General features: G+C 40.9%; 1 protein-coding gene across 1 annotated transcript in view; it reads left to right on the plus strand.

The window, feature by feature from the left end:
- The window catches only part of SPATA6 (spermatogenesis associated 6), a 162,857-nt gene that overhangs the window by 109,997 nt on the left and 31,432 nt on the right, over positions 1–21,428 (plus strand). Inside the window, exons 10-11 of the mRNA XM_044674813.1 lie at positions 5,586–5,626; positions 20,674–20,855. Of these exons, the coding sequence (XP_044530748.1) occupies positions 5,586–5,626; positions 20,674–20,855 (223 nt within the window). The remainder of the gene's footprint in view (positions 1–5,585; positions 5,627–20,673; positions 20,856–21,428) is intronic.

Here is a 21,428-nt window from a genome sequence, read left to right on the forward strand (position 1 = left end):
TATCATCAATAATCATTTTTGCCACTTTTAAAACTATAATGTATTTTCACTAGCAGCATCCCGTTTTACTGATGGAGAAGCACTGAAGGAGATCATGACATGAAGGAATATCTGTGCTAGGCCCTGGGTCCGGTATTCTTTTCTCCAAAGAGGTTCCATGTGGCAGTTTGGTGGTTCAGTGGATTGAGAGAGTTGAGAGGACTTGGGTTCAAATGTGGCCACAGCTACTTCCTAGCAGTAGGACCATAGGCACATCCTTTAAATCCCATTGCCTAGCCCTTATGGTTCTTCTGGGTTGGAACCCATACTTAGTATCCATTTTAAGACAGAAGGTAAGGGTATTTTTTAAAAAAAGTAAGTGAAAAAGAAAGAGGCTCCTATTCAGGGTAGGTGGGATTTCCTTCTCAGAGGCACCTTTAGAGATAATCAGGCACATTCACCATCTGGTCTGTTCACACTGATTTTGGATAGAGCTTCTTGACACTGAGCAACTATTTGAACCAATTCTTTGGTAAATGGGAGTCTGGGAGTTCAGTCAGTCTGGGAGAGGGAGGACATGGGGTTCACGTTCCTCTACATCTGTGATAAGCCCTAATTTATTCATCAGACCTGGTGGTAGCAATGCTTTGGTGAGTCATGAGTTGGGGTCAGGGAGACCTGAGTTCAAATCCTGCCTCAGATGCTTAGTAGTTTGTGACTCTGGGCAAGTATCACATTTACCCTCTCAGGGTTGTAGGAGGAAACACAAAAAACCTTAAAACACTATATAAATTCTAGCCATTCTTGTGAAGGCAGCAAGGTGGAGCAGTGCTGGAGATGGCTGGACGTGGATTCAGAAAGACTCAGTCAAATTCCATCTCAGGCACTTACCAACTATGAGATCCTGGGCAAACCATTGACTGCTTTCTGCCTCAGTTTTCACAGCTGTAAAATGGAGATTATCATAGCATTTACTTCCCAAGGGTATTGTAAAGATAAATAAAAGGAAATATGTTCAGTGCTATGTAAACTTTAAAGTGATATAGAAATGATAGTAGTAATAATAATATACATTTGTATAATTTTTATTTACTTATATAATTACATTATACTTATTTCTATCAATAATATATTCAGGTATATTATTTGTAAAAATAGTAATAGTTATTCCTTACTCCAATCTTAGCTTGTTTCACTCTGATAAAGGGATTTCTTCCCTCTGTCCTTTACCACTTCCACCTGCAAGCTAAAGATAATAACTCTTTTCTCTGTTTACCAGGAAGCCATGTTGTAAGGGTTAAGTTAAGGAGATCAAAGATTTCCTCAAGCATTTAGAGTTCTTTAGAAGGAAGATGACAAAATTAAGTATTGTTATGAAGAGTTTCAATGGTTCCAGTGGGAAAGAGGCTGTTATCATTGTTGTTAGCTCCGATGACTCCAAGATAGTACCCTATCAGTCATGTTCATAGTGAGAAAGGCCCATCCCTGTAGCAATTAGAAATAATGGCCCTTATTATTAGCCCTTGAGATTTCTTGTCCCTTTTCCCCTGTGTCCTTCCCTTCTGTATCGTCATCCTTATATAGCTATAGAGTGAGAGGTTGTGGAGAGAACTGGCCTGTTGGAGGCTGCATCTCATTTTTATCATATGTTTTTGGGCCCTGCCACTAACCATTGTTATTTGTGAGAGACTGTTAACGATATGGAGAAGAAAGATGGCTAAGATTGGTTCTGCCTGGTCCTTCAAGCTAGAGTTGCAGCCCTGCCTTCTCAGTCTTCCACTCTGGGCCCAACAATTGACTGTTCTTGATGTGTGGACTCAGCACCATAAAGTGTGCCATCCAGAGATACTTTTATGGAGGCCATTTAGGGTCACTGATGGTAGAAGGAGATCCTCCCTTGATGCTCTCTGGCTGTTGTAGTAATGGCCCAAGAAAAAGGGGGTCTAGCGCCTGATTTAGAGTAAATCTCACCATCTGTGTGTAGAACTGGCTGAGTGCTAACATTAGGAAAAGTAAGAGCACCCCAAGTGGAACATCCAGTGGACTGAAAGGTATTATAGCAGTCCTATAGCCAAGAAGAATTGACATCACTTAATCATAATAGCTCATATTCACATAGCACTTTATTTTATTTTATTAATTTAAATATTTTTCCATGGTTACATGATTCTTGTTCTTTCCCTCCCCTTCCCCTTGGTTGACAAGCAATTCCACACTCAATGTCTATTTCCATATTATTCATTTTTGTAATAGAGTAATCTTTTAAAACAAAACCCCAAATCCTATACCCATATATACAAGTGGAAAATCACACGTTTTCCTTCTGTGTTTCTATCCCAACAGTTTTTTCCTGGATCATTGTATTGCTATTAGTAGCAAAGTTGATTACATATAATGGTCCCATAATGTCTCAGTTTCTGTGTACAATGTTTTCCTGGTTCTGCTTGTTTCACTCCGCATCAGTTTATGGAAATCTTTCCAGCTTATATGGAAATTAGACTGTTTATCATCCCTTATTGCACAATAGTATTCCATCACCATATACCACAATTTGTTTAGCCATTCCCCAATTGATGGATACCCCCTCATTTTCTAATTTTTTGCCACCACAAAGAGTGCAGCTATGAATAATTTTGTACAAGTATTTTCTTATTATTTCTTTAGGGTACAAACTTAGTAGTGGTATGGCTGGATCAAAGGGCAGGCATTCTTTTAAAGCCCTTTGGGCATAATTCCAAATTGCTTTCCAGAATGATTGCATCAATTCACAAGTCCACCAGCAGTTAGTGTTCCAATTTTGCCACATCCCCTCCAATATTTATTATTTTTCTTTATTGTCATATTGGCCAATCTGCTAGATGTGAGGTGGTACCTCAGAGTCGTTTTGATTTGCATTTCTCTAATCAGGAGGTACATAGTAAAAAAATTACAAAACAACCCTGGAATATGGGTAAGATAAATAATGTTAACCTAGGAATTCTGGACTTCTAACCCAAATAACCACCTCAGATGATCACATGGTTCTAATATCCCCATTCTAGAAAAAACCTGAAATCTACATGCAGCAAGCTGAATTAACAATCAAGAGATCCACTGAGGAAGCTTAGTGAGTGACTTTTTTCTTCTCTAAAACTGCAGAAAAATTCATCCCGAAGCTCATGGGCAATAGGGAAGAGAATCCTTTAGCGAGGCCAGCCCCAGTGCAGGTTAGCCTCCTAGCACAACCAAAAATGGGCCAAGGACAGATGCAGCCTGCAAGGATCTATACCTTAGGCAGCAAGAAAGTAGCAGGAGAGAAGAGCTGCTATGAGAAAACCTTAGGGTAAGAAGCTTGGAAGATCTTGAGATTGCAATGATCAGTAAGCTCCTCATTGTTCAGACCAGAACATGCCTGGGATCTCTGAGGTTCCCAATACCCTATCTGCCAGTACAAGATAGAGCCCTGAAGATCCAACATCTTGAAACTCAGAACTAGAGTGAGGCATCCTCTGGAGAAAAAGTTCATGCAAGAACCGAGGGAACCTCAGGTGTGCTTGGGCCTGCATATCCTACCAAGAAGTTCTGCAAAAATTCAACAGGAGGCTGAACCTGGCCCTGGTACAAAGCCCTAATTCAGAAACTAAATATGGATAGATGAGTAAACAAAAGAAAACACCAACTAGTACAAAAGACAATGGAAAACCTAGAGATCCCTGAAGAATGGCTAACAACTACAGCAACTCAAAGAAAAAATGGATTTTTCACAAAAACTACATGACTCAGATAATACCTTTCAAATGTGTTCCATATAGTCCTGTGAGGGTCCCGAAAACCCTTTTAGTGTGTCTGTGAGGTCAAAACTATTTTTACAAAGATACTCAGGTGTTTTAATTTCAAATATGATAAATATTGATAGCTATAATGTATGTAAACGAAAGGTCTTCAAAGGTGGGGTCCTCAGTAATTTTAAGAGATTAAAGAGGTCCTGAGACCAAATGTTTCGAGAACTTTGCTTTAGGGCTGAGGAAGGAGGTGAGAATGAAGAAGACAAGACAGGCTTTAAAGCTGAAGCATGGTCTGGGGTCTGGGGCCAGCCTGTACATATTCTGGTCTAATCATGGGCTCAGTAAGTCTGGCACAACCCTAGTCTAGAGTTCCAAAATTGAGTGGATTAGCTTTACCTGGGCCTAGGGCATAAATTATAGAAAACCTAGGGATTTAGGCCCATGTACAAGTCCTGTGTAGAGAGTTCTGGCTTTGGTAGAAATTGGCTGGATGGCATTTGAAACAAGCTGGATTTTCTGGGTTTTCAGTACACCAAAGAAAGTGGTTCTCTAGTTAGTGTCATGGCACTGGCCTGTTTATGACAGAGTGATCATAACCAACCCAAAGACCAGGTGGTGGTGAATAGGGGGAAATCAAACTTGCTCTAAATTAGGTTTAGAAATGGTAAGCATTTCCTTATCTCAGATTAAGTCTCACAAATAATGCTTTGGATATAATTTTCATAGATAACTTCTCCTGATTGCTCCTCTTCCCCCTTCAAATCTCAGAGCTGGAAAAGCTTCCAAGGACATCTAGGCCAACCTGTATATCTTCTCTGCAACATTCCCTAGAATGTCATCCAGCTTGTTTAAAGCTCTCCAGACAATCAAAATATTAGCCCCAAAGGAACTATGAAGATTCAACAACATTTAACAAATATATAAAGTGTGCCTAGCACTATACTGGATACTGGGAGACACACAAAGTTTAAATAAGATATAGCCCCTCTGACATAGATGATTATCATATATAATATCACTTGGTAAGTATATTAGAAAATTACAGAAAAGTGTGCAGTGGAAGGTTTGTTATTAACTCTGCTAAAGGAGGAATCAGAAATGGCATTGGAGAAGGTGGAAGCTGATGGGGAAGTAGAAATTCATTAGACAGATGGGTGGGCAGGATATGTCCAGTAGAGGGAAGATTTAGTATGTATTCCAACCCCTTCATTTTAAGATGAGGAAAATCAAGAGAAGTCACTTGACTTGGTTCCCCAGTTCATAAAGGGAGCAGATATATTAAGAACCTACTGTATGCCAGCCCTTTGGAAAAAAGCCAAAGGTAAAGATAGTCTCTGCCCTCAAGGGGCTCCTAATCTGATAGGGGGACAGGACACCATGTAAACAACTATGTACGCACAAGCTGTAGACAGGATAAATTGGAGATAGGTAACAGAGGAAAGGCACTAGAAATATAAGGGATCAGGAAAGTTCCCATAGAAAGGCAGGATTTGGGTTGAAGAAAGCCTGGGAGGCCAGAGGGCAGAGATGAGGAGGAAAGCATTCCAAGGATGGGGGAACCAATGAAGCCAGTTCTCAGACCTTCTCAGGTCAAGACAAAGACCTTTCCCTCTTCCCCACTCTTCATGAGAACAATGTAATTGATTATTCATTTCTGTCCAGGATAGGTTTGATCTCTGCACCATTTCATCATCCTGAGGAGTACTGAGCTCTTTTTGAATTTTGAGTTAGAAGTGGAATGTTCAATATGGCAATAAAGATAACTAAAGCCAGATTGCTGATCTTTTTCTTTTATGTTATCAAATATTTTTATTTTAATTCTTTTGTAACATCCTTTTTCAGATCACACTCATCTTGGCAGCTACCGAACCAAGGATTATAAGGTGTGTAGAAAAGGTCAGAGAAGATAGAATGAAAGTTGGGTGTCTAATTTGAGGGTGTGGATGTGTGGCCCCGTCAAATAAAATGCATACCTGCTCTAAGAATGGCCAACCATGGAGAGCCAGAGAGATTCTTTGTGAAGCCATGCTGTGTCATGGTTCTGGCCCTGTCCTTGAGTAGGCTGGTGACAGTTGTTACGAGATGTCCCCTAGCAGCTGTGGGGCTCTCTCTAGGTTCCTTGAATTACTGCTCATAGGTGTCTGTATGTGACTGGCAATGATGATGGCAGTTCAATGGCCCTTGCATATTTCTTTATTATTTCAGCTCTTTGTTCCACCTGCGCTGAAATGAAGCCCTCTCAAATACAAATGACATTGTATTTTTTTCGTGAGTAGAAGATGGAAAGAGAATAGGCCTTCATAGAGTGCCAACTCTGTGCCAGGCACTGTGCCAAGCCCTTTACAAATATTCTTTTATTTGATCCTCACAACAACCCTGCATGGTAGGTGTTATTGTTTTCCCCACTTTACAGTTGATGAAACTGAGGCAAACTGAGGTTAAATGGCTTGTATAGTCACATGGCTAGTAAGTTTTTGGGGCCAAATATGAACTCAGGTCTTCTGATCCCCAGGCTAGCCTGCCTCTTTATAATTGCACCACCTAGCTATACATTTTTAGCCTTTAGTTCATTCATTCCAAAAGTATTTGTTGATCATTTGATTCATTTTGTTCTCATTTTTATCAATCCTCTAGTATGGAAGTAAATGTTGGAATAAGTGAGCCAGAGAAGTGCTGATGAACTGCACAGCCAGGAGTAGCCTTAAAGAATCAGGGCTTGAGCTAAGCCTGAGGGATTGACAAGGTTCAGGGAGCCAGAGAGAAGGGAACTTCTAGGAGTTGACAGTGCACAGGGTGTATTCAGACAGTGTGGTATCAAGTAAGCCTGCATTGGAGGTTTCAGCTGGGGTTGCAAAGATGAGAGGAGAGAATTAGAAGACAGTAGAATTTTGAGTTGGAAGGGAGCTTTAAAGTCATTGATCTAACCCCTTCATCTAACAGTTGAGAAAGCTAAGGCTCAGTTTGAGGAACAAATGTGCCCATGGTCATATTTAGAGGTAGTAAATAGCCAAGTCAGTATTTGATCTTGGTCTGGGGAGAGGCCCAATAGGAAGATGACTAGTGCAAGAGCACAGATTGGATAGGGGTAGCCTGGTGGCAGGAGGACCAGGAAGAAAGCTGCTGCATTGCTCCTATGGAGAGACAGTGGAGACTTATACCTGCAGTAGTGGCAAGCAAGACCCAAAAGGATGGGACAGATTCAGAAGAAATCAGGGAGGCAGAACCAACAGGACTTGGCAACAGGGTGGCTATGGGGGGGGTCAAGGGTGAGAGAAGAATGAAAGCTCTTAACAGCCTGTTAAAAAACCTTCCCTTGGACATCTCAGATTCCATGTCTTTTCAGTAGAACTGCTCTTCTTCCCTAAACCACCTTCTCTAAGTTCTTTCTTTCTGTCAAGGTCATTTCTAGCCTCCATTCTTCTTCATTCATTTAGGTTTGACACTTAGTGTTTCTCAGCTTTTCACTCTCACCCCCTATATCTAATAAGTTGCCATGTTGGTTTCATCCTATCCCACCTCCATCCCTTTCTATCTAGTCATAATATGATCATCCTAATTTGGACCCTTTTCATTAATTAGGACACCTTTTCTGTACTTTCTCAATGACCATCCAATTGGCCCCTTGGCATCTAGCCTTTCCACTCCCATACAAACATCAAGTTTATATTCCTAAAGCATCAATTTGATCATATCATTCCCTTGTTCAAGAATCTTCTTTGATTCCTTATTACCTGTTCATTCTCCTTTATTGTGGTTATTTCGAGAGGTGTCTCAAGAGATGATGGTGGAATATAATGAAGGATTAAAAAGAGAAACTTAACTCCAGCAGGCTTTTAACAGTCCTGATTTATTCCATCATGTTTCTCCTCCTCCAGGCTTCTCCCTTTGGCAGAGCCAGAAGTAAAGTGTATATATCCTTTCTACCATGAGAACTGAGTTAGCCCATTGTGGGAATCACACAGTCAACAAAGATAATTTTGACTAGAAACTGTTTTTCCTACTCGCTGGACATCTGAAGCAAGGGAGGGGAAAATTCCATACCTCAATATCTCTTTCCCAAGGTTTCTTCTTTCTCAAGGCTGTGCCCTTTTTCGAAAATCCCAGGAGGGTCGAGGAGGGAAGTGTTTTGGGAAGATTTTACTCTTTGGCTCCCCACATTCCTTGTTAGAGAAAAGAGAAGAAAAGAATTGTAAAAACTTTCCTTTCTGTATTGTTGCTTATCACTGTCTCATCCAGTGTAAGAAGTGGTCTTATTCTTTTTTTTTTGGAATCTCCTATTTTCCCAGTGTAGCTTAAAAAATGTGTATACAATAACATCCAGATTCTTGAAGGAAAAGTTAAATGTATTACAGGAAAAGTTAAATGTATGTGTATACAATAACATCCAGATTCTTGAAGGAAAAGTTAAATGTATTACAGGAAGAAGTAGACTGTAAAATTATACTAGTGAGGGACCTCAACTTTTCCCTCTCAGAACTAGATAATTCTATTAAAAAAATTAAAAAGTTAAGAATTTCAGAAAAGTTAGAGATGATAAATTTCTGGAAAAAATCAAATGGGAATGGAAACGAATATACCTTTTTTCAGAAGTACATTGCACTTATACAAAAATTGACTGTGTCAGGGCATATAAACCTCACAACCAAATGAAGAAAAGCAGAAATATTAAATGCATCCTTTTTGGATCATTATGTAATAAAAATTACACTTATTAAAGGGCCATAGATCATAAATTAATTCATTGGAAACTAAATCTAATCCTCAAGAATGAGTGGTCAACAAACAAATAATAGAAACAATCAATAATCTCATTAAGGAGAATGAAAACTAGATAACATACCAAAATGTATAAGATGCAACCAAAGCAGTACTTAGGGGGAAATTTATCTCTTTAAATGCTTATATAAAAAAATAAGAGAAAGAGCAGATCAATGAATTGTACATATGATTTAAAAAACTAGAAAAAGAACAAATTAAAAATCTTCAATTAAACAAAAAATTGGAAATCCTGAAAGTCAAAGGAGATATTAATATAATGAAAATAAGAAAACTTCAACTAGTAAATAAAACTAAGATCTAGTTTTATGAAAAAAAACTATTGGTCAATCTGATCTTTAAAATTTGCATACACACATAAACACACACACACACACACACACCACTCTTGTCTAGTCTTAGCTTATTCTGAGTTTTAACACTCTAGGCACAATCTTTCCAGTCCAGTGCCTTTTGGTTATATTCACCCTTCATCACCTGCCTTTGCTTCCATCTTTTCTACATTTTCTACATTTAAGAAGCTAAATTGTTTGGTGAATTCTCTGTTTATTCATGTGAGTCAATTTATAAGAATCCCATTTTTCTCATTGTTACTTGTGACTTTGGTTTTGAGAGTTTTACATCCTGATATATGATCAGTTTTTTAATAGATGCTGTGTCCCACTGAGTAAAAAGAATATTCCTTTCTATTCCCATTCAGTTTTCTCCAGAAGTCTTGTCATATCTAACTTTTATAAAATTCTTGGTTCCTTTTTTGTTGTTGTTAGATTTATCTAGTCCTGAGGTGAAAATTGAAGTCCTCTGCTAGTATTATTTTACTATTTATTTCCTCTTGTAACTCATTTAACTTTTCTTTTAAGGATTTGGGTGCTATTGTGTGCATATAGTATAAAATAAGGCTGGAAAAGAAAGACCCAGCTAGCAAATGATTTTAAATGCTAAACAGAGGAGTTTATATTTGCTCTTAGAGGTTTTAGGGAATCACTGAGGTGTATATAAAGAGGGCAGGGACATGGTTACACCTGTGCTTTGGGAAATTACCTTGGCGCCTATGTAGAATTGGGAAAGAGTTGTTTAGATGACTACTGAGAAAGAGGGAAATTATTTTTGGAGGTTAGGAGAGAAGAGCAGGCTGGAACAAGAGAGGGTGGCAGGCGTGGCTAAGCATCATATTATAGTTTGGTATGGATGAAAAAAAGGGAAAATACATTTGTTTTGTGCCAAGAACTATGCTAAGCTCTGGATAGGTGAACACAAAAGAAGAAAAAACCCTTGCCCTCATGGGGTTTAAGTTCAAATAGTGGGAACAACATCTAGCCAATCTATTGGCAAGTAGGTATCTTTCCCCGGAGCAATGGTCATAGTGGTTTTATTATGGTTAAATAAAAGGAAAGTGGGAAGATGGAAAGGATACAGAGGACACCCATATAGGCATTTAGATACTTAATAAATGTGTTGCATTGCTTACATTTTGTGTGAAGTAAGAGTTAGTAGGAACTAAATTAGGGTAAGGTGTGGGGGGGCTTCCCTATCAGTTAAGTGTGTCAGTTTTGGTACAGACTTTGTGACAAATTTTTGGAACACTCAGGAGATTTTTCACTTCCTTTCTGCTTTTCAGTCATATTCCTGAAAGGTGGAGTTGTTGGAGAGCTGAGTTCTGGATAGGTGCAGTCCAAAAGAGTCAGAAATCCAGACTGTCAGGCTTGGAGGGAAAATGGTAATCCGAATACAAAGGTTTTCCTGCCCTTGGCCTCTTCACAAGCAAATGAACTGATTTTGATTGAATTTAAGTAAAAGGACAATAGCGAAACAGCCTCTGTCCTTGAAGAACTTCCCATCAAACCAAAGAAGATGTGTACCTAGATAGACAGAGACAAAAGATATTCAAGGTGATTTGGGGGAAAGACCTCAGCATCAAGGGAGGAAGTAGATGAGAAAAGGCTTCATGCCCCCTATGGCAGTTTTTGAGCTGAGCCTTGAAGGAGAGTAGGAATTCTAAGAAGAGTTGAGTAGAGAGTGCATCTTAGTGATGGTGAACAGTTATTTCAGAGGCATGGTGGTAGGAGATGGAGTGGCAACATATGAGAAGCAGGAAATAGACCAGTTTATAGCCAAAGAGAAAGGGATTTGTGTAGAATAAGGCTGGAAAAAGGAGCAAGGTTCCAGGATGCAAATAGCTTTAAATGCCAAATGGAGAAGTTTATATTTGTTCTTAGAGGTAATGGGAAGTCACTGGGACATATATAAAAAAGAGCAGTGACATGGCTGGATTTGTGTTTTAGGAAATTCTCTATGCACCTATGTGGAAGATGGAGTGGAGGCTTTAGACTAATTAAGAGATTGGCCTAGGACAGAGCCATTCAATACAGAGAAATGACAAAGAAGGATCCAGAAAAGGACCCAGAGGAGGAGTGGTCAGCCAACGAGGAGCAGAACCAAGACAGAACAGAGTGAAAAAAAGCTGAGAGAGGAGAAAGTCCCCTCGTAGGAAGGGATGACTAGTAGTATCAAGTGGTGCTGAGGTCAGGAAGATTGATACTTGAGAAAGGATAGTCAAATAGGGCCTTGAAAAGGTCATGGGTAACTTAGAAGAGCTAAGTGATGAGGTCAGAAACTAGACCTCAAAGAATATGGTAAGAGGAGAGCAGGTGGAGAGCTAGGATGATCCTTTAAGGAAAAGGCAGGGACTTTGGAGAGTTTTTTCCAAGGAGGAGGTAGAGTAGAGTGATTTTAGGTCACAGGGAAAGAGCCACACTGGAGAAGGGGAAACTGAAAATTAGGGAGATGACTTTGGATGCAGTCTGCTGGAGGAGATCAGGAAATGAGAGGGTGACCTTGGTGAAGAGAAAGGCCACTTCTTCATTTGTGAAGAGAGAATGGGAGATCATTTGGAGAAGGGGAAATGAGGAAGCTTGTAAAGGATAGCCTGTGTTTTTTTCTTAGTCAAATATGAGATGAAGACCTCAGCTGTTGAGTGGGGGATTAGGGTGATGTGGTCTAGAAAAGCAGAGAAGAGAGGATTTGGAGTAATCAGGAGGGAGGGAGGGGTAAAAGCTGAACAGCTAATCATTTTTAAGTTATCTTAATGAAATTTCCTTTCTTGAAAATATAGAGGAACCAAAAAGAAATTCTATTTCAGCAGTAAATATGAATTGACTTGAATTGATTCTCACTAACAAGGAAGAATTGGAGGTTGGGTATCCTCAAAGGAGGGAGAGCTTTATGCTTAAAACAATGGACCTAGAAACTGGAGTCTATGCTTTCCAAAGATGGGAGGTGCATGTTAGCCCTAGAGGAAAGGCAACCTGGAATTTATAAAGGTAGTTAATGGAAAGGCTGGAAGGACTATGCCTAAAGGTCCTGTTTAGGGTCTAATGGGATAGTTCTTCACTCTAACCCCTTAACAGATGTATAGCTAGAAGGGTTCTTAGTGGTCACTGAATCCAGCTTCTTTATTTAAATTTCAGAGAATGCAGGCCCAGGCAAAAGAAATGATTGCCCATGCTATTTGTAAAGATCTGAGGGATTTGAGCCTTGATTTACCCATCAACTTCCAAGGAATCCATATTGTTTTGAGGCTTCTAGAATGGGAGAAGGAGGGTCTTAGATGAGATATCTAAGCTCATCCCTCTCTCCTTTGTGTGAAATTTCTCCGAAAATTCTTCTGGGTAGGTTCAGTTCTAACATCTTGCTTTCTGTTGTGGTGAAAAGACTTGACAGAAAGTCAGAAGGCTCTGCCATTTAGACCTTGTGTGATCTTGAGCCAGTCCTTTCCCTCTCTTCTGTAAATGAAAAGGTCAGGCTTCAGAGAGAAGATGTTCTGTCAGGGCTCCAGGACCCAGAGCCCATTGTGTCTGGTCTTCACTCTGAGAAGAAGACATGCTCTGCTGACGACTCACTGTGGAGTGACCATCTTTTCCCATTAATGAATTGGTGGCAGGGCTGGGAAGGGACAGAAACATGATTGCTAAAGCACTATGAGCCACCTGGGCACAAGGTGTCTTCTGTTGGCATCTCAATGGTTCCTAGACATCGAACCTAACAAATATCAACACTTCCACCAATTGTAATATATCGGAGTCTCCTTGGAGAGCTCCTGTGCATGCAAACCGCCAACTTGAAATGTGTTCATGGTGTAAAGACTCTTTATCTTAGACATTTTAATTAAAATTGATTTCTTTTCTAAAAACAAAAGAAAAGTTATTGGAGAAAACTCTTGTTTGTGCTATCTAGGTAGTATAGCTACAATAATTTAATTAGTCACATTCCCCAAACCTTTAAGAACTACTATTTTCTAGCAAAATGTATGTAGAGATTAGAGACTTTCAGAGTTGGAAGGCGATTCTGCAGCCTTGCTTATCACTTCCAGCCTTAGCCTGGAGATCAGCAGGGAAGGGGAGCCCACCTCCTTTTAAGTCCGCTCAGCCCACTTTGGGATAATGCTTATTGTTAGGAAGTCTTTCCTGACACCAAGCCTAAACTTGCCTTTTTCCCTTCCCCATTTCCTGGCCCCTCATCCTCCACTGGGTCTGCTTCTGCCCTCTTAGGTCAAATGCATAAAGAGCCAGTATTCAGCAAACATTTCTCAAACATATCCTCTGCAGCAGGAGGCTGAGAACTTGACTCCAGTCTTTGGCCCAGCACGGGTGTGACCTTAGGTAAATCACTTCCCTTCTCCAGCTTACAGATTCCTTTTCTGTAAAATCAAAGAGATGACTTCCAGGCTTCCCTCCCATTCTAAACCCTGTGATCATTCATAGGGTCCTTTCCTCTGGACTTTAGGGCTAGGAAGTCCCTTCAAATGTATCTTGCCATACAGTGCCTTCATTTTACAGAAGAATGACAACAAAAGGTCAGAGAGGACAGTGGCTTGCCAGTGTAACACAGCCAGAGTCAAGTATTTGTTCTTCCAGACAGAGAGATTGAGATTCAAATCTGTGTGGCCTTGAGCTACACAGAGTCCCTTTCTGGGCCTCTGTTTTCTTATCTGGAAAAGGAGGTGTTTGGCCTTAACCTCTAGGGTCCCTTAGGCCTCTCCTGGTTTATGTTCCCCTGAGTCCTCTGGGTCCAAAGCCAGGGCTGTCTCCCCTTCACTCTGCTGTCTCTAGTGTTAGAAAAGAAGAGGACAACCTAATTCTGTCCCGTGTAGGACATGGGAAGAAGAAATGACAGGCACAGGTGAAAAATGCATCTTCTGGCTATTTAGGCTCCTTGAATGTGCAGGTGCCCAGCTATGATTATTTGTTTCTCTGCAGTTTGGAGCATGTATCTGACTCCCTACCCTAACCAACCCCCATCCCCACCCCCAAACCTTCTTTATGTTCCCTGTCTTGGTGTTTGCCTTCGCATCCACAATCTACGCATCCAGCTGCCTCTGGAAGATTGAATTCCATTCCGGGCCCTACAGACTGAGCTGGAAAATTGGGCAGAGAAAGGCAGCCTAGAGGCTGAGGGACCCTGAGATCATGTCTGCCACAAGGGGCTCAGCTGAAGGAAATGAGGGTGTTGGCGTGGTCAAAAGAAGACTTGAGATGGGAAGGAGAGCTGGCTTTAAGCAGTTATAAATGGGAAAAGAAAAGCTTTGTTCAGCCTTGGAGCTACGGTGGGACTAGCCTCCTGGCTCTTTCCAACTGTGAGGCTACAGGAGTCTCAACGCTTTGGGTGCTTTAGGAAGAGCCGGCAAATAAAACTGCAAGAGTTCACCTTCACTTCACTTGGTCTGCAAAGCATTTATTAAGTGTCTACTGTGTGCTGACGGTTGGGAAGCCCTGCCTTGTCACAGCTTCTGTTTGAGTGGAGGAGACATACCCACAGATGTACGTGAGGAAACATAAAGTATACATTGAGCTCATACAAAGTCATATCAGGAGTGGGAGGCCCAAACAACCAAGGAACTAGGAGAGAGCTCATGTAGAATACGGTGCTTGAGCTGCTGCTGCTGCTGCTTTTTTTCTAACTTCTTTTATTCTTTTCCAATTATAAGGAAAAAAAAATTTAACATTTGATTTTTACAATTTTGAATTCCAAATTCTCTCCTCCCCTCCAACCCCTCTTAGAGAAGGCAGACAATTTGATAGAAGTTATATGTGCGTAGTCCTGCAAACACATTTCCATTTTAATTATTGTTGTAAAAGAAAACAGACAAAAAACCACCAAAGGATAGAACACTGGCCTTCGAATCGGGAAGACTCATTTTTATGAATTCAAAGCTGGCTTTAAACATTTTCTAGTAGTGTGACCCTGGGCAAGTCATTTTACTCTGCCTCAGTTTCTTCATCTGTAAAATGAGCTGAAGAAGATGGCAAACCACTCTAGTATCTCTGTCAAGAAAACTCCAAATGGGGTCATGAAGAGCTGGACATGACTGAAACAATAAAAACAAAATAGTATGCTTTGATTTGCATTCAGACTCCATCAGTTCTTTCTCTGGAAGCGGATAACATTTTTCATTTTGAGTCCTTTGGAGTTGGCTTGTGTTGCGTGTTATGTGTTGAGTGCCAGGTTTCTGATCCTGAGAGAAAAAGAAAGAGAGACAGAGACAGAGAGAGACAGAGAGGCAGAGACAGAGGAGAGCCAGAGAGGTTTCCAAAAGGGTTAAGAGACTTAAAAGTATTGAGTATAGAATCTGCTATTGCTTTCTGGTTTGCATTAAGAACCTTACTATCTTCAAAAAAATGTGTTACTGGGGGCAGCTGGGTGGCTCAGTGGATTGAGAGTCAGGCCTAGAGACAAGGATGTCTTGGGTTCAAATGTGGCCTCAGACACTTCCCAGCCATGTGACCCTGGGCAAGTCACTTGACTCCTATTGCCTAACCCTTAACCACTCTTCTGCCTTGGAGCCAATACACAGTATTGACTCCAAGACAGAAGGTGAATGTTTAAATAAATAAATAAATAAATAAATAAATGAAATAAAATGTGTTACTGCAAATAAATCCTGTATGTCCATAGAAATGTTATTGTAGTGCCATGCTCCCCAAATCCTTTAATATCTTTCCAATAGTTATAGAATGGAGCATGGCAGCAAAAGCTACCCAATACCCTCTAACAGAAAATGTATCAATCATCCAGTTCTTCTATCACTCACCCATTTTGCCTTGGGCTACAGCTTCAAACAAGGTTTTGGCACATATTCTTGTGTAGCTAAACAAATAGGAGTCTTAATGGCTAAAGCTGATAGATAACATATCATAGTAGTTGAGTTATTATACAATAAGTATTAACTTGTACACTGCATAGTAGTAAAGAATTATTCGTCTTAATTTCTCCAAACTTGTTAAACTCTGTCAGGGGTCTCACCCAAGGTCGAAAGGTAGGTAAGCCCAATGCATTGTTGCTTGTGTCCCTGGCATGCTTAACAGTGCAACCATTGCCAAAAACACCATTTCAGGTATCACATTGTGTGCTTGAGTTTGTACCATATGTACAGCTCTGTGTGCTCGGGCTTTGACTTGGTCCCAGGTAAGAATCTCTGCTTCTCTCATCCTCTTGCTTGCTGATCTCTGACGTTTTCTTGCTGGCTGCTGTCTCTCAGCTTGAGTCTCCTCAGTCTTTCTGTAAGATGAAGTACAGGCTCAGACATTCCTCTGGGGCGCCCACACTGGCTTCTCAGCTGATTCTGGAAAAATACAATCGACCCCTCTGCTTCAGGTTAATAGTAGGTCGGGACTTGCCATTGATTAGTTAAGAAGTCCTTCCATAAAACATAATCCTCACTCCTTTTGGAGTCATGAAAATGCCTCATAGTGGCATTTAGATTGTTCTCATCAAAGATTAAAAAATTGAGTGTGAGTATCACATTGTCTTTGGGGGGTATCTAACCATATCCCCCCTTTTTTCTTTTTAATATATTGCTGCATATTATTGATAATTTTGCAGTTTCATTCTTTAAAACCCAAAATTTCAAATAAGCTACTTATTTATTTACTTATTCTAATGGCTTTAAAAATCTTCAAGTTTATCTAAAAATTGAATATATTTCTCCTAAAATTCTCTATACAATAAATGCCAATTCTGTATATTCTCTTATACCACATTTATTTATTTATTTGCCTTGCCTATGGTCGTCAAAAAACTTTTTCTTCCTGTCTTAAATTCTTTTTAAAATTGGTTTATTCCTACCTATTACAATGTTATAAAGAGGGAGAGTGATGAAACAATTTTATTTTCCCCATCAAAAAAATTTAATAGCTTAGATTTACTTGTGTAAAAGCACTGGGATACCATTTCTAAATTTATGTGAATTCTCATACATTAAAGGTAATAGTGGAACCCTTTTCCAGTAAATAATTAGATTGATTTGTGGTTAGTAAATTCTTTTCTTTATTACTTCACAAACCTGCCAGAGCTTGACCTTCCCCTTATCTTCTTTGCTAAGGCTGTGAAAGGGGAGGGAGTGACTGAGGGGGAATTTTAGTCTCTTGAGTTTCAGCTTTTTATCAAGTTCTTTTTCTTTATACATTTAAACAATTCATTAGTGGGTAATCCATCAGTTTCGTTTTTTGACAAATCCTGCCTTAAGTCCCCCAAATAAAATTCTGATGTACAACATAGATAAATTACTCTGTAGTTTTAGCTCTTTTAAGAAACATTTCAAAAGGTTTTCCTTTATTCCCTCTTCTATTTTTAGTTCTTGAATTCCAATAAAAAATAATCTCTGTCTCTCTGTCTCTCTGTCTCTCTGTCTCTGTCTGTCTGTCTGTCTGTCTGTCTGTCTGTCTGTCTATCTATCTGTCTGTCTGTCTCTCTCTCTCTCTCTCTCTCTCTCCACAGCATGCAACAGACTTGAGTTGTATTGCTATGAATAACTAAGTCATTCACAATCATCATATATTGCTGCTGCTGTGTACACTATTCTCCTGGTTCTGCTCTTTTCATTTTGCATCAGTTCATGTAACAGATATAGAGAGTATGGGAAAAACTGAATACTAATGTACTGTTGGAGAAGTTGTGAATTGATTCAACCATTCTGGAGAGCAATTGGAAGTATGCTCAGAGGCCTTTAAAACTGTGCATACCCCCTTTGACCTAGCAATACCATTACTAGGAATGTATCCCAAAGATATTTTTAAAAAAGGGGAAGGATTTATCTATACAGAAATATTCTAGCATCTTTTTGTGGTGGCAAAGAATCAGACATTGAGGGGATGCCAATCAATTGGGAAATGGCTTTTACAAGTCGTGATATATGATTGGGATGGGATACTTTTGTGCTATGAGAAATGATGATCTTGAGCTCATTTTTGAAAAGCAACTAGAGATTCTAAGGGGCAGGCATGAGAAGAGAGAACATGCTAGGCAGGGGGCACCAGCCAGTGCAAAAGCATGGAGAGAGATTCTGGGGTATCTGGAATAGGAAGGTCAATATGCTGGAGTTTAGTATGCATGAATGGAAGGAACATATAATTAGATTGAGGCCAGTTTGTGAAAGAGCCTTCAATGCCAAACACTTTTATTTTGATGGTTACAGAGGGTATCAAGTGCTGGGATCAGTACTTCGAATTTTTCCTTTAGACAGTAGCAGGTATCTGCAGAGATCATGCAGGGAAATGCTATCCTTAGACCTGTTTGCTTCACTGAGTCCATGTAGGTCTAGGAGAGGGGAGAAACTCAAGTCAGAGAAGTTGCTGAGGAGGCAAGGTCCTGGGATTACAAAGAAAGGAATGAAATAGGCCTGCCCACAAGGTCCTCACATTCTGCTTGGGAGGAAACAATATGTATGCAAACAAATCAACACAAAATTTATCCAGAGTGAATTCAAAGTCATTTCTGGGTTGGAGAAGGTCCTCTCAACTGGGGAGATCCATAAAGGCCTTGTCTAGGAGGAGGTTCTTGAGTTAATTCCTTGGAGTGAAAGGTAATGAGAGCCTGGAGCTAGAAGAGCTGGAGTGGGTAAAAGGAGATGGAGAAAATCTTAAGTACTGGGGAACTGATGGGATGTGGGGAGTCAGGATTACAAAGAGCCTGGTGGGAGGGTGGGTTGTGGAGGGGGATGCAGGGAGGATGATGACATCTCCTTTCTGTACTCCCATCGAGTATAAGTCAGTTGTTTCCATTTTTCCCCCAAATTGGTACAGGTCCTTTATTGATTCCTAATTGTCCCAATTGTTTTCTTTTTTTCTTTCCCTTGTTAAAAAGCAATTTAGGGACAAATGTAATATCTCTGTGCCCAGTAGGGAGAATCAAATATTAATCACATAGTAAGATTTTCTTTTCTTGACTCAACGTAAGTTCTCATGGGTGGGGATGGGAATCAGAGTACAGCTGGGTGAATGCAGACTCTTTAGAGCTGAGGTCAGCTACGACAGCCTCTTCCTGAGTGTCCAGTGCTCATCCAGCAGCCTCCGTTGGGAGCTCAGTGATGGGAAGCTCTTCCCTGCTCCAGGGCCAGCCTTCATTATGAAGACACTCTTCCCATGTTGGTCTGCAGTCTATCTCATCAAGCTTCCCTCTGTTGCTCCCATTCTCCTATTGCTCCTAAGCTGAGGCAGAATGACACTTCCTGCAAATATGTATGGTTCCTCCCCTCACTCCCCTGCTGTAGTGTTTTCTATAGATAGAATTAAAATAGTCTTCTTCTTGCCTTTCTGTCCTCTCTTTGAGTTCAGTAAATAGCCATTAATGCTTCCATCAATGTTTGCCAAGAGCCCCTGCTCAGTGCTGGGTACCTAAAGACCATGTACCAGTCCTCTAAGTCACAGCCATCCATCCCAATTCTAGGCTCCTTCCAGGACACCTTTCCAAACCCCTTAGGGGGCTTCTCAGGGAACACTGTATTTTTTCACTGGAATAATGTTGCCAAATACAAAAGCAAAGTATCAGGTAGGTAAAAGACCCAAGAGGAAAGTGTTGGATACAACCATGGCAGAGGGCTTCTCTCAGGGGCAAGGGCATACATACTCTGCCTTGGCTGCTGCTTTTTGAGGTGACAGAATTGAAAGCTTAGCAGTCGTTGAGTTTAGCCCCCTTTTTTTGCAGACAGAAGCTGACCTGAGTATGTAGATATCTTGCTCTCTTCCAAACTCATGTTATGCCAATCATTGGAGTGTGTCTTTGGGCCTTGGCAAAGGCCACCTGATCTTTGCTCCCACCATTATGAGTCGTAGTTCCCCTTTCCCTAGCTCTGCATAAAAGGTCATTATTATTATTCTCATTTCACAGACAAGAAAATGGAGAGGCTAAAAATGGCTTGCCTTGGTGGTTGGCCAATGTTAAAGCCAGGACTGAAGAACTTTTAAATCCAGAGTTTTTGCTATACCATCCCTCCGAGTAGTACCTTGTGTGGCTGCATTTCTGTGATGCTATAAAAGTTTTTAGCTCAGTTTCTTATATATTTGATTCTGCTTGTTGACTCTAATTGATTTTGGCTTCACTGGTTGTCAACCACTTGGTGTTAACTGGTTCCCTCCAACTTCAAACTGGACACCAAGTAGGACCCTCTTTCAGCCAGCCTGTCTTCAGTCACCCCTGGCAAATAGCAGGCCTTGGAGCCAGGAAATACCCACATTGGGCCTTTCCCAGATTGAAATGGAGGGCTTTTGAGGGAGGCAGATGTTCCCCATTGGTAGAAGTCTCAGCCTCAGTTTCCTGCTCTGTAAAATTAGGATCACAGGTTTAAAGTTAGAAGCAGCCTTGGTCTAACCCCATATACCACAGGATCTTTAAGAATCTATGATACACTGTTCCATGGGGTCAAGGTCAATCCCTGAACTGCAGAATTGTAGAATCTTGAAGCCAGAATGAATCTCAGAAATCCTCTTCTTTTGGCCAGGCTTTACCACTGGGTCATCCCTGACACACTCCCTCTCTCTGGGGGCCACTCTCTCCTTCAGAAAAGGTCTGCTTGCTTAGAAGCATTGGCGCAGAAGGAGTCCCTCTCCCCTCTGTGTGACCTCCTGGGTTTGTTGAGTCTGGGACTGTTTCTCTGGGGGCATTTCATCTCACTAGCTATTGGGTCCTTAAGGAAAGAGTTTTGGCTTTTGTTCTTCATATATGATCTTGGAAAACTCCTAGACATGCTGTGCAAATGACTGTAGTGCTGAAGGACTAGCCATCTGGGACACTCCAATGGAACTCATGACTTCCTGTCCTCGCAGGGGCATGGGCCTTCTGACCCTTGGGTTCTTAAATGCTTTGTTAATGTGTCTTTTAACAGATTACTAAGACTTCTCATGGGAGAGACCGTGAAGATTCTCTTGACCGGTGTGAAGAATATCTCGCCTCAAGGCAGTCTAGGCCACATAACACAGATAGGAATCTCTTGGTCCATTCAGCACCCTCCACAATGCAGAAACGTTCACCTAGCCCGGTGCTCAATCACTCATCTCTCAGGGAAAGGTGAGGCTACCTGTGTTCTCCCTCTCTGACCAGGTTTCATAAGGGGAGCTTGGGAAAATCACCCAACTCTTGGAACCTCAGTTTTCCTCATTTGTAGTTTCTGGGGAAGCCATGGTAGTCCATGGTAGAGATAATGGATTTCCGTTTAGCATACCTGAGTTTGGGTTCTAGTCCTTCCACTTAATAGCCATGAAACCAGATAAGTTCCCCATTTCCTGGGGCTCTGGCTGCCTCACTGGATTATTACTAGGAGGGAAGAGTTCTGTGAATTTAAGGGTGCTCAGAAAATCCTATTGTTGTTTTTGGTAAAATGAGGCACTTGGGCTGAGGGGCTGAGGGGGGTCCTCGTCAATGGTCAGTAATTATTTCTACTACAGGCCTCCACTAGTAAACCTGGCTTAGCAACAGTTCATGGGAAAAAGAATTTGGTGAATGGCATCCTGAGTGTGAAGGGGGCGGCCAGTTCATGGCAGATGCCAGGGTGGGCCAGAGCCAGGGAGACGAGAGGCCCATTGCACTGGGAGTCTTGAGTGCCCCCTCAAGGGCAAACAGTAAAGCACTGGTGTTGCCCAT

Source organism: Gracilinanus agilis, chromosome 4 (genome assembly GCF_016433145.1).
Source record: "Gracilinanus agilis isolate LMUSP501 chromosome 4, AgileGrace, whole genome shotgun sequence".
Taxonomy (NCBI): domain Eukaryota; kingdom Metazoa; phylum Chordata; class Mammalia; order Didelphimorphia; family Didelphidae; genus Gracilinanus; species Gracilinanus agilis.